This window comes from Aspergillus eucalypticola (genome assembly GCF_003184535.1).
Source record: "Aspergillus eucalypticola CBS 122712 chromosome Unknown BO83scaffold_10, whole genome shotgun sequence".
Lineage (NCBI taxonomy): Eukaryota > Fungi > Ascomycota > Eurotiomycetes > Eurotiales > Aspergillaceae > Aspergillus > Aspergillus eucalypticola.
The window spans coordinates 383,241-395,619 of record NW_020290284.1 but is presented as its reverse complement, the minus strand read 5'-3'; the positions used below and the strand labels follow the sequence as shown (position 1 = coordinate 395,619).

General features: G+C 51.1%; 3 protein-coding genes across 3 annotated transcripts; 1 reads left to right on the top strand and 2 right to left on the bottom strand.

Moving 5' to 3' along the window:
- Nucleotides 1–149: 149 nt before the first annotated feature.
- On the bottom strand, nt 150–2,061 carry BO83DRAFT_14918 (tannase and feruloyl esterase). Its single transcript, XM_025526229.1, has 2 exons — nt 1,992–2,061; nt 150–1,930 (listed from the first exon to the last, which is right to left on the bottom strand). The coding sequence occupies exon 2, from the start codon at nt 1,767–1,769 to the stop codon at nt 159–161; it is 1,611 nt and encodes a 536-aa protein (XP_025388859.1). The 5' UTR covers nt 1,770–1,930; nt 1,992–2,061; the 3' UTR covers nt 150–158.
- A 6-nt stretch (nt 2,062–2,067) lies between these two features.
- On the bottom strand, nt 2,068–4,482 carry BO83DRAFT_436808 (putative dUTPase; the record flags this gene model as incomplete). Its single annotated transcript, XM_025535984.1, has 4 exons — nt 2,068–2,085; nt 2,121–2,243; nt 2,297–2,469; nt 3,972–4,482. The coding sequence occupies 4 exons, from the start codon at nt 4,480–4,482 to the stop codon at nt 2,068–2,070; spliced, it is 825 nt and encodes a 274-aa protein (XP_025388858.1).
- A 3,303-nt stretch (nt 4,483–7,785) lies between these two features.
- Nucleotides 7,786–11,137, top strand: BO83DRAFT_398171 (putative protein kinase; the record flags this gene model as incomplete). Its single annotated transcript, XM_025533234.1, has 3 exons — nt 7,786–8,939; nt 9,003–10,877; nt 10,930–11,137. The coding sequence occupies 3 exons, from the start codon at nt 7,786–7,788 to the stop codon at nt 11,135–11,137; spliced, it is 3,237 nt and encodes a 1,078-aa protein (XP_025388857.1).
- Nucleotides 11,138–12,379: the final 1,242 nt, after the last annotated feature.

Here is a 12,379-nt window from a genome sequence, read left to right as displayed (position 1 = left end):
TTATATTACAAAAGTGTATCAAGCATCTACTACACTATTATGATACAGAACCCAAGGTCCCAGTCGGTACTATATACACACGAACAGGTACCAAAGCAGCACCAACCACAACAAATCAAACATCCATCCATATACACCTAAAGAGCAGGACCCATCCCCTAGTAAAGAGTACCGCAGTACCAGTTCTCAGCCTTATTCACATCACCAGAGCCCTTGTACTTAGCCAGCTGGGGATGAGGGCAAATCGGTCTCTGCTTGTCGACGCCATCAGCAACATCATCATTCTTGTACTTAGTCGGGATGAGATAGTCAGGGGCAGTGCCATTCTCGACCCAGTTCATAATAGCCAAGACGAGATCGTGCTTGGGGTCATTGAATCCGGGCACTCCAAACACGGTTCCAGAGAGAGTACTAGCCTGGCTGTCTCCGTTCATGTAGTAGGGGGCGTCCTGGTCGGAGGGCGTGCTGGTGCAGTGCTCCATACCGGGGATCAGGAAGAAGCGGTAGAAGTCGTCGATGGGGATGTCCTGGGGACGGAGGGCTTCCTGGATGTGGTTGTACAGGTAGACGGAAGAGCCGGTGGCGATGGACGGGTCGGAGTAGCCGTGGTAGTGGAGGAGTTTGCCTCCCTTCTTGTAGAAGGGGGAGATGTCGAAGTCGTCGGCTGTGGCGTTTCCGGGGTTGATTTTGTCGGAGAGGGCCACGAGGTCTGGGTTCCAGTCCTTCCAGGTCCAGTCGCCGCCGATCTGGAGCATGTATTGGATGTAGGTGACGAAGTCGTCGTCCAGGCTGGGGGCGCCGACTTCAGTGCCCAGGGTGTAGCCGGGGAAGATGAGGGTGTCGTTGGCTTCGTACCAGGGGTTGAAGAGCTTGTTGACAGTCTTGAGTTGGGCAGGGGTCACGCAGGTATCGTTGGAGGAGGTAGCGTTGCACATCACGGGAACGGGGTCGAAGACACAGCCGAAGGGGTTCTGCATGATGTTGTCTTTCAGGCCGTCTTGGGGATCGCACTGCTTCAGGATCTCGTCCTGGACGGCGGTCATTTGGGCGTCGCTGACGTGGTAGTCGGCGGTTTCGGGGAGGTTCCAGATGGCAGTGAGGACGTTCCAGAGCTGCTGGTGGGAAGTCCACCAGGCTGGTGCGCCGGCAACTACGCCGTCGAAGTCGTCGGGGAACATTTCGACTTCTTTGAAGCCCTGCTTGCCACCGGCGGAGCAACCCCGGTAGTAGCTGTATGAGATGTCCTTTCCATAGTAGCCCTCGGTGACCTTCTTGCCGTTGACTACGGCGTCGTGGAGGGCGCGGTAGCCCCAGTTGATGAGGGCAGCTTCGTTGTGGTAGCCGAAGCTTCCGTTGTTGCCCTCGTGGCCGGTATCGGTAGATACACTGGCGAAGCCGTACCACATGGTGTTGATGATGGAAGACCAGCCGACAGATCCGGAGAATTCGCCGTTGCCGACGGCCATGAATCTACCGTTCCATTCGTCGGGCAGGACTAGACCGACGCTGTGCTGGGTGTTGTTGGGCAGGGAGATGTTGGCCTGGGCAACACAGCCTGCAAGAGGAAGTTCGTAGGCGCTGATGCCCATGGGGTCGGAGGTCAGGCCATAGTTGTATTCAATGGGAGGGGTGAAGTTATATCCCTTTTCGTAATGATTGGCGTAGAAGACAGTTGCATTCTTGGGAAGGAATCGAGCAATGGTGTCGACACTACAGTTCTTGGCTGCAGCCACGCCGGCTGCGGCGAGGAAGGGTGTAGCGGACTTCATGGGGTTGATATGTCAAGTAGGAAAAGAATGGCTGTACTGATAAAAGAGTGACGGTTAGAAGTCTGACGGGTTGAAATTCAAACAAGCAGAGTGAGAGAACTGCTTATATATCTACAAAAGGAGATCGTGAGACGTCGGCCGCATCAAATCAAGGTCAGCTACTATTTCCAGGAACGGTTACTCCAACCGAGAAAGGAGGGGAAAGCCTAGCCCGGTACCTGCATTTTCCGAGCCATATAGATTGATCGTTGGAGACAAAAGCGGATATCATGCTCTTCACAGTAAAGCAGCATTCCAATTAGAGGGTGTTGCTATCCTGTTCAATAGGTTAGATAGAGATCCCCCACTCACTCTGTTGTTGATAAACGGGAGATGTGCCGATTGTTGCCTAACGAGGGCTAGTCTCCGCCGGTAGAACACCGTGGATGCACGGGAAGAAACAATGGAGTGTGGACTAAAAGTAGATGGTGGAATCTGTAGCTCGTCAATCGACAAAACCGGTGGTTGGAGGTCACGAATGAGTGGACCTCCAACGACCTTATGATCTTATCACTGGTAAGCTTAAAGTGTGCTTCTTTCAGACCCACGTCCAATTTCTGCACGGCACTGACGGCACCGTTGATGACGACGAATATCCACAATGGGTTCAGTACTTTGACATATTCCGAACGTATACCAGGAGCGATGATAGAACTCAGACCTATCGCCAGTCAGCAACGTGATTTAGCTATCACAATCGTCAAACACTGTGGGGCATCGCCTGCTCTTTAAGAAAAATGCTTGGTTCGGGAACCACGTAATGCACCCCATCATCATGCAGCAACCATTGATTGTAGCCTTTCTGACGCTGATTAAAGGATATGGCGGTCAAAGTAGTTGTTCATCTCCAAGGTATCGGACGAACACTTGCGAGTGCTGGTTTGTGGATGGGAAGAATCACAAGAACGGTGTATTGTTGGCACGCAGTTCGCAGACCAGTTTCAAATAAAGAGAGTGGGTGGAAGGCTTGTCTGATCCACATTGACGTGCCAAAAAAAAAAAAAAAAAAAAAAAAGGCGACAGAAATTGCTGTTATAGGGAGAGGCCATATCTAGGATATCAATTGTTGAGTTCTGGAGATCATAGAGGGGCGATTCCAGGCCATTAAAATTTGACAAGCTGTAAATCCCATGAAAGAAGAGTATATGTTTCATCAGTGACCAGACTTGCTGTGTATTTCGCCAGTAAGAAGGTTAGCAGTGGGTCAGAGAGCACTTGTCACGCATACTTACATGAGGATGAATACTCATTGAGAGATTCACAGTATCGAATACGGCGTTGATCAGTTCTCTTCAAGACTGAGTGCTATCGGCACCTTAGTTATAGAGTCCGAGTGCTAAGAAACAGGAAATATTGATAATAAGCCGCTAGTATTGCCATTATGTTCCAATAGGTAGGTCAGGAAATAAGTCCTTGTATATGTCTATGGTCAAGATTCCAATACGGTGTGATGGTGGTAGTGAGCAGGGACCACATGGGCAGAGGTGGCGATGGATCAGGTGATGCCAGGCTCCAGTGGATGCCAACAACATCATATCATTCTAACTAGCTGTTCTCCAGTTTGTATGCCCTACAAACCTACATGAAGTACAGTACTTCGGCTACTATCTCTACTGTTTCTTCTTTTAGCTAGTATTGCAATTACTCTAACATAGTGCCATATCATATCTGCTCTAGCTACTCTGTCGATTCAGCATACTCTTGCAGTTACAGACTTTATTAGTAAACATCATCTAGTCCAATTATATGCTGAACCTTCACCATGTTCAAATCTACGGTAAAAAAAAATGCTTTCTTTATGCTAAAGCAAGAATACCTTTCCCTCCATATTCATTCTAAGAGTCATTTGGACTAATATTCTTTTTCGTGTCTTCTCTAGGTATGCCTAGTTCAGATCCATTATGATCTCCTCCAAAAGCAACCTATTAATATCAGTGGCACACCAAGCTGGAGAATGGCAATGGGGCCAATGATGCCAGTGGCGACGCATTGTAGAGGTAATCCACTTGGTAATCGCTGGTCAAGTTCAAAATCGATGGTACGGGAGAAGAAAACTCCATGCCAAACCTGAGTGGCCGGTCTAGCTACGATGTCGTCGAGTGTTCCAATGCGTGCCTCACCTCTTAAGTATAGTATCCCCTGCTTGAGTGTTTCAAGTCTGACCCGTTCCATCACGCCCAACACTGCTCGTGGAAGCCTGGTAGATACCATTATATCCTTCCACCTCTTCGCTCAACTCCTCAAAGACAATCTGCGCGAGCTTGGCGTCTCGATACAGTACGACGCCGTGGGAATTCTTGACCTCCATCAGGGCACCGAGAGCACCTTCATACCCGGCGTCGACAACACCCGCCGTAATACCCACCCCGGAGCGCCAGAGGGATGACCGCGCGAAGATGCTGCCCATGTAGTCCCGTGGAACGTGAACTGTTTCGTTGAAGTCGGCCAAATAAGCGCCTGGTGGCAGTGTAATGGCGTGACTTGTGTTATCAAATGGCAAGATAGAGGTTCTGGCTGCCTGACGCTTCGTATTATCGAAGTCAATAGTCGCTGCGGAGGTCCATTTGGAGATCTGACGAAGGGTGAGATCAATGCCCCAGGGTTGTTGTTGGATGGCACCACGGAGATTCCGCACCAGTTGGCGGGTGACGACTTCAAGTCCGCTGAGAATCATGATGCGGTTTGAGTGGTAAGGGTGGTGGTGGTAATCATATGGAGAATTTGTCTGTGCAAGACAAGGGGGTGCTCGTGAGGAGTATGAGGGAATACGGGCTATTTATATCACAAGAAAAGAGGGAATCGGATCGATCAACCAGATGATTGATGATAGGTCTGAACTGAAGATCTGCTAAAATGGCGTGCACACTCAAATGGGATTAGCACCGTATAGGATGTCTCATCTGCGAATCCTCCCAAGCAGCTGTTGGATAGCATACTCGGTAAGCGGGTTGGAGGGGAGCATTGGCAGTAGAGCTCGAAATCTCTTTGCATCGGCATATATTACCTGGGTGTTTTGTAAGTAAATCTGGGAGGTACTGGGCAACACCAGATTGTTGGCGTTCTTCTTTATGGACTTATAATTGCTCAATACTAGTAGGGGTTGGGGACTAGTCTAGGAGTCAGTAAGGAAATTAGAATAGCAAGGAAAAGAAGCAAATATAATTTATAGTCCCTGCTAGTAGAAAATATGTATAACAAAGAAAAGGTTCAAAAACTACCAGAACATGAGATTAGAGTGTTGATGTCTGCTAGCAGTCTTTCCAGTCTCTTCCTCTAGATTGTCTACTAAGTCTTTTTAGAACTTAGTACTGGCAAGACAGGTTACATGCTATCAAAGTACTAGTAAACAAGCAGAGCATATCCCGCTTAGCAGGGTAATCACACCAGAGAATAGTAGCCCAGGCAATGGTAACGAAATAAAATGATTTTAGTCTCTAGGAAGGATTTAGAGCAGAATTTAATGCAGTGCAATAGGAAAGATTTAGTTCAACTTCGGCTTTAGCAAAGCTCTATACTAGATACAATGGACAGTCATACTGCAAATTATATTAGCTATATCCCCGCTAGCCAACTGTGAAGACTAGTAAGTCATAAGCTCTAAGCGTTCTTTCTAAAGCAAGTCAACAACAAACTTGAATAATCCATAATCTTGGTGGCTATACTATCGAGCCCCGGAGACCAGGCTAATCCGGTGCCGAACCACGTGACCGCGGGCGGCATTCCCTCCGTTGCTTCAAGCTTACGGCCACCCTTGACCTGTCACCAAAGTCAACAAGAGTCCATGTACCGACCAGCCCCTGTCCTCTGATATTTCGTTGCGGATAAGCTCTGGCTGGAGGTCCCTGGAGCAATAAAGATGACTTTGGGACCTCTTTGCACGTTAATCAGCCCGCTAGGGTTGGTCCTAGCCACGTACGTTTACGATGTGTTCGGTTGAGTTGGACTGGGAGTGCCTCACCTAAAGCCCGCATCTCCACCGCCTACATACACGTCATGAACAGCCACGTCTCGATCCTCTGCGGTACCCTTGATAAACATCGCTTTCGCAAGTGGCTTTTGATGGCCGATTTACCTCAGGATGGTTGGGAAATTACCTCTTTCTGCTCTCACAACCAGTATGGTTGGCAGGCCATGTGTTTGCTGGGTAGGCTTAGATGCCGGATTTCCCCGGAGTTCCTCGAGGCTCAATGACTTCACCCCAACCATCAACGGCAGGTACGTACATGGCAAACATTAACCGTATGCTCTCCAGACATTGGAAGAGTGTGAGTACAACTACCTGTATCTGTGGCGTGGCTTGTGATATAGCTAGAGCCTACCTTCGGTTCTTACCCAGGATTCAAACATGGTTTCGACGTGGTGTGCCCAAGTCAGGTCGCCGACCGTCGAACAACTGAGTAATTAGACGGATGACATTGTCCTCTATGATACCTGATATTTTCCCCATTTACAAGGCTCGACTACCCTATGTCTTCGGTATCTCGAAGACTTACACCGCTGTCTTTCAACATCAACCCCTTCTGCTTCTTGTTCTTGATCATTGTCAGGAAGCATGCGAGCCTTGAATACGTTAAGCAGTGAACGGCGCTTGGGCATTTTTGGGCGCCTACGATAGCTCAATTTGTTACACCACACCCACTGATGGCAAGAAACTAATCTGGTGAGCCGCAACTGAACACTGCGGAATCATCCTCCATCTGCGTCGGTGCTGCTACTACAACTCGCCTGGGCAAGGTGTTTGCTCTGATCATTTTTGTCAATGTTTGTCAATTTGCGGTTTATTTGCTCCCCGTAGATAGGTGTGTTCTGTTGTGGGAAGGATATGCTTCCTATTCCAGCCAGCGACCAAAAGCGCTATATGCAGGTGACGAGCCTGTAAAAGGTGGGGGAAGACATGGTGATGTTTTACGCGACAAATATTGGAGGAAAGACGAAATACCCGAACATGAACCCAAGACAGATCATCATTGGCAGAAGTGCAAGAAGGGGTAGGAGAAAAGGCAGAGTTCGGTGCAGCTGGACCATGATGGAAGAGAAGACTTGAAGCCCTCCCGTGGCCCGGACATGGAAACAATGGCCATGATCGAGGCAGGGGCATGGAGTGAATACTGCTGGGCTGAGGATGTGCTATTCAGCGACGCTCATATTTGACTGGGGGATTTCGACAACTGAATGCCTCCATGTCTCTCCGTACCCCAGGCCAAAGCGTCCTAAGGGGTCATACCGGACAGCAATACTGGCCGTCACCTGGTCTTGCCGTCTCTGCACCGCGGCCTTGCGCCAGCATCCGTAGTAAGAGCCAAACTACTGGCAACCCCGGAAGTGAAAGAGGAAGAAGGGATCGGACAAGGAGGAACACTGGATCAGCGGCTCGTCGGTGTTGGGCCGCCCCAGAGTCACCTGCTGGACTGACTCTCTTCACTAAAAATCTCCCGCCATCAAAGTAGACTCCCGTTCCATCACCACCTTGCAACTCATGGTGGTTCTTCGTATTATCTAGTGCTCCAAGGCCAACGAAAGCGGCCACAGGAAGCAAATTAATCCCCCTCGGGACCAACCAAAAAGAAAGACTGCGAGGTGCGTCTGTCCCCCCCCTCTTCTCACTTCTAGAATACCTATTTTCCCCTGCACTTTACATTCTGCAGCCGGTTCGAAAAGTGTTCCCGGACATTGACGATCTGCTTCTGCCCAGAACTGCCGGCCTTTGCGACGCCTTTTTCCCATCCTCCCTCCGTCAACTCAAAACCCCCCGGAAAAACCGGTCTTCCGCACCACCCAATCCCCCGACAGAAAGAGAACTGTGAACGCGGCCGACACACGCCCCGACCAGCCTAGACGAGAGGATAGGCTCCACCGGATTATCCTAACGCTGACATCTACATGCGAACCTCCTCATCCGTCAGTGGGCCGGTCATTCTGATCCCTGCTGCTTTTCCTTCCTTTTCTGTTGGAATCCGATGCAGCTGAAGGAGAATACATGGCTGGGTCCCGCAGGAGTCCGGTGTTGAGAGACCAGTGGAGAGCCACCAGCGACACTAGAGACCCCAGAGACCGGGAGAAGCACCGGCCTCGAGGCTCGTACCGCGATAGGGGAAGGGACAAATTTCGCGACCGTGAGCGTCGTCGCCGACCCAAAGAGGGCAGACCCGACGACGAGCTTCCTCTACGGTCGCCGCCACCGCGTCCCTTTCCTCCTCCACCTCACCACGAACCTCGCCAACACCGTGATTTGTCCCCTAGCACCGTCTCCGCCCGTGGCTCCCCTGGTCATCCACATTCGGAATTTCACCCTGGTCGGAAACTAGGCCGTGATCGCTCACCATTACCCGCTGATTATCCTGGCTTGGAATCGCGTCGTTCTCTCGAAGCTGAAAACACCAACGATAGAGGCCACCATCGGCGCGACCACTCACCATCCGCTCCGCCTCCCTTCAAGCGTAAAAGGACGCGCAGTCCTTCTCCCAGTGGCTTCGATCAGCCTCCCACCCGGCCAAGTCATCGCTATCCTCCTTCCAATCACAGTGACGACCTGGATCGAGGTCCGCCATCCAACAGGCGAGGACGATTCGCAACTCGGGGTCGGTCTGGTCGGAGACCATCCCCCCGACGAGGGAGAGATAGACGCCCACCCGGGGGTAGACGTCCAATATCCCCACGACCTAGGCGCTCTAGGTCTCCCGTACGTGGTGGGAAATCTTACGCATACCCTCGGCGTCGCTTTCATAGCCCTTTGCCGGAAGACGAACTCGAGAACGAGCCCCGCTATCGATCACCTTCGCGTCACTCTGTGCAGTCCGGTGATTCGAGATTATCTATAGCTTCTCGCCGCAATTCTCTGGGTGATCCGACGATGAACTCCGCCAGACCCGCCCGCTCAGCTGCGGGTGACTCGTTCAGGTCTCTGTCCCCGTCTCGGGAAGCTCCGGGACATGATGCAGATAATGCCAGTGTTTCGGCTAACGGGGAGACATCACGCGATGCATTCCAGCGCCCGCGAACATCTCGACCGTATGCCGATGCTTCCCAATACTCCTCGACGATGCAGAACGCTACTCCGACGAATTCCTACCACGGATCGCCACAGCCTGGTTCTCCGTACTCGGGCGGACGCGGCGGACGAGGTCAGCATGTGTAAGTCGAGCCATCTCAGGACACTTTTCCGCAGCATCAGACTAACATCGGACAAATATATAGCCCTACCTCTCCGTACCGGCAGAACAACTACACTACGAGTGGTCCACATGGTCACAGTTCGTCATATTCAGGGCCATCTTACCGTGGTGGACATTCAGGGTACCGTGGCGGCTATCAAGGACATGGCAGCGACCGTCGCTTTATGAACTCGGGGCCTCAGGGCCATAATAATGGACCACCACATGGCCGAAGCAATTTTAACAAAGCACATTGGAGGGGTGATTCCCGAGGTCGAGGCCCTTCCAGCCCTCACGAGCCCTATAGGCAACCATCAGCCAGCCCACCACCGCCCCCGGCCAACGAAGAAAGATCCCATGTTGACGATAATGGTGACCGGTTTGCACCATCAAGGAAAGAAACCCACACAGAAGATGACGGTTCGAAGGCTACTGCGGGAGGTGATGCTCAAGGCAACCCACCTCCAACTAATGCTACGCAACAATCTAGTTCATCTGCTACCCCCAACAAAGGGGGCAAAATCAGTTTCGCTTTCAAGGCAAAGACTACCCCGGCTCCAGCTCCCAAGCCGGTTCCCGACTTGGCCCAAAGAATGCTGGCACGAGAGCCACCGCCGCGCGCTGCTGAACCACCTCCCCGCAATAGGTTATCGAGTGGCCCGCCGCCACCGAAGTTTAAGCCTGACACACGTTATGACCGTCGTGATCGTGACAGAGATAGGGACCGCGACCGTGATCGGCCGCGCGACAGGGACCGAGATCGAGGGAGGATGGACCGCAGAGAATTCCGGGAACCCCGCAGCTTTCGTGAAGCTCGTGACCCACGCGATATGAGAAGAGACGACCGACGATTCGAACATCGCAATGAAAGAAGGAGAGGTGATCGAAGACAAGACTTCCGTCCCGAGCGCCGTCGCGAGCGTTCTCCTGAACCAAAAAAGCAGCCAAAGATCATGACCCGTCCCAAGCCACGTCCTACCCTATCCGACGAGTTTGCCCAGTCGGACTCGGTCTATTATCGAAAGCCTGGCAATGAGTCTGTCATTGGTGCCGGTACATATGGAAAGGTTTTCAAGGCAATTCATGTCTACACACAGAAAAAGGTTGCTTTGAAAAAGATCCGAATGGAAGGCGAGAAGGACGGCTTTCCCGTCACAGCTGTGCGGGAGATCAAACTACTTCAACATCTTCGCAACAACAACGTTGTCAGCCTGTTGGAAGTAATGGTTGAGAGAAACGAGTGTTTCATGGTCTTTGAATATCTCTCGCACGATCTGACTGGCTTGATCAATCATCCAACCTTCACGCTGACGGCAGCTCACAAGAAAGACTTGGCTAAACAGATGTTTGAGGGCTTGAACTACCTGCACCACCGTGGAGTCATGCATCGTGACATTAAGGCCGCCAACATCCTCATCAGCAACAGAGGACAACTGAAATTTGCGGACTTTGGATTGGCCCGTTTCTTTTCTAAGAGTCGCCAACTAGATTACACCAATCGTGTCATCACCATATGGTATCGACCACCCGAACTTTTGTTGGGTGAAACCAGGTATGGACCGGCGGTCGATGTCTGGAGTGCGGCGTGCGTATACGTGGAGATGTTTACGAAGAAGGCCGTCTTTCCTGGCGAGGGCGGAGAGATCAGTCAATTGGAGAAGCTTTACAATTCCCTTGGTACGCCGACTCGGCAAGAGTGGCCAGACATTGTCGAGATGCCCTGGTTCGAGCTGATGCGGCCGACTGAGCGACGCAAGAGGATATTCGAAGAGGTCTACCGGGAAGTTCTATCACCCGCTGCTCTAGATTTGGTTTCGCAAATATTCCGCTACGATCCTACAAAACGGCCAAGTACCGAGGAGATTCTGTCACACCCATACTTTGTTTCAGAGGAACCAAGTGCTCAACAAGCCGTCGAGTAAGTTTAAATGCTTAATAACCCCTGTTTGACTGTCACTAATGCATCTCAGATTGGAGAATATTGAAGGTGACTGGCATGAATTCGAGTCTAAGGCTCTCCGTCGCGAGAGGGACAAAGAACGTCGTGCTGAGTATCAGCGGGATAAGGAGAAGCGCAAGGGGGCACCATCTGCACCTCCGAGCGAGAGAGATCCTAAGCGTGTCAAGCAAGATGGGTCTGAAAGCGGACCACCTTCTGCGCCACACCCGGGTCAGTGAAGCCTGGATGTAACATCCGTGCAGCCCTCTCCAACATGCCGACTATACGAACCTTCGAACCCCAGCACAATGAAATAGGGGTTTTCGGAAAGCATGTGCGCCATCCTAAGCGTGCGTTGACGAAACTGTGCATCTTACGGAAATATCGCAAATTATAACATCACCGGGGCTAGCTCCTATGACAGAACTCCTTCCATAACCCTTTCTTCCCCCTCACCTACCCCTACCACTATCATCTATTATGCGGAACTATGACCGACGGGCGACATGCACGCTGCTTCAGTTTCCTCGGAGATGTGACTTCCGAGCATCCTACATTTATGGTCCAGCATTTTTGACGGTTGAGGCCTTTCCATCCTGGGCACACTTGATCTGTGTATAGATTCTATTGATACGACAATACAATGCCATTTTCTCTTTCCATGTTATTCTTGTGTACAGGGGCAGTTGTTGCAGAGGATCATCCGATCTGAGGTGTCGATCCGAAGCGAATCACCAAAATAGCGTTGAGTGTGAGTGTAGCAGTAGGGAACTCGTACTGAGGACAATTGCTAGTCTACCATGGGACAATCTACTACAAACAGCCACGTCAGCAACTGATGAGGCAGAGCAGTAATACGCAAAACAAGGAGCAAATCGCGGCAATCAGACATGCCTGTGGACCTCACACTCGACCAGCAAATGCCTACACCACCGTAATAGTAGTGTGGAAGCGGTTGAGCACCTCGGATTACCAGAGTATGTGAATGAAAGCTTCATCATGCATCGTAGGGGACCGGGAAGCGGCCATCGGCTGTTGTTCATTTGAACAGACTGCCAGACAGGACAAGGAGAGGAAGAACGCACCGGCAACAGTCGAATTACTACAGATGCGCCGGACTAAAGATTCCACAGCTGCTACGATTCAATTTTCAGGGAGCCAATGCTAAAAACATGATATTGGCAAAGGCATGTCCCGTCATACAGGTCATCACCGCATCATGGAGCCCGGAAGAGCCCTCGTGATGATGGTTTTAGAAGCGGGTATTTAGAAATATTCTCGACACACTCATCGGAATCGCCAGTGCAGTTGAAAATTCGACAGAATCAAAAGTGTGCAGCCAGCGATGATTTGAGTTGGTGGTCTTGGGTTTAAAGAAGAAAAAGAAGAAGAGAAAGAGATGCGAAAAAATTCAGCGGTTAATAAAGGGCGCCGCAAGGAAAAACGACGGAGCGGGAGGGCAGGCGGGGCGGGATGGTGAT

Coding starts and splice junctions, on each gene's coding strand:
- BO83DRAFT_14918 (XM_025526229.1), bottom strand. CDS start 1,769: ATGAAGTCCGCTACACCCTTCCTCGCCGCAGCCGGCGTGGCTGCAGCC.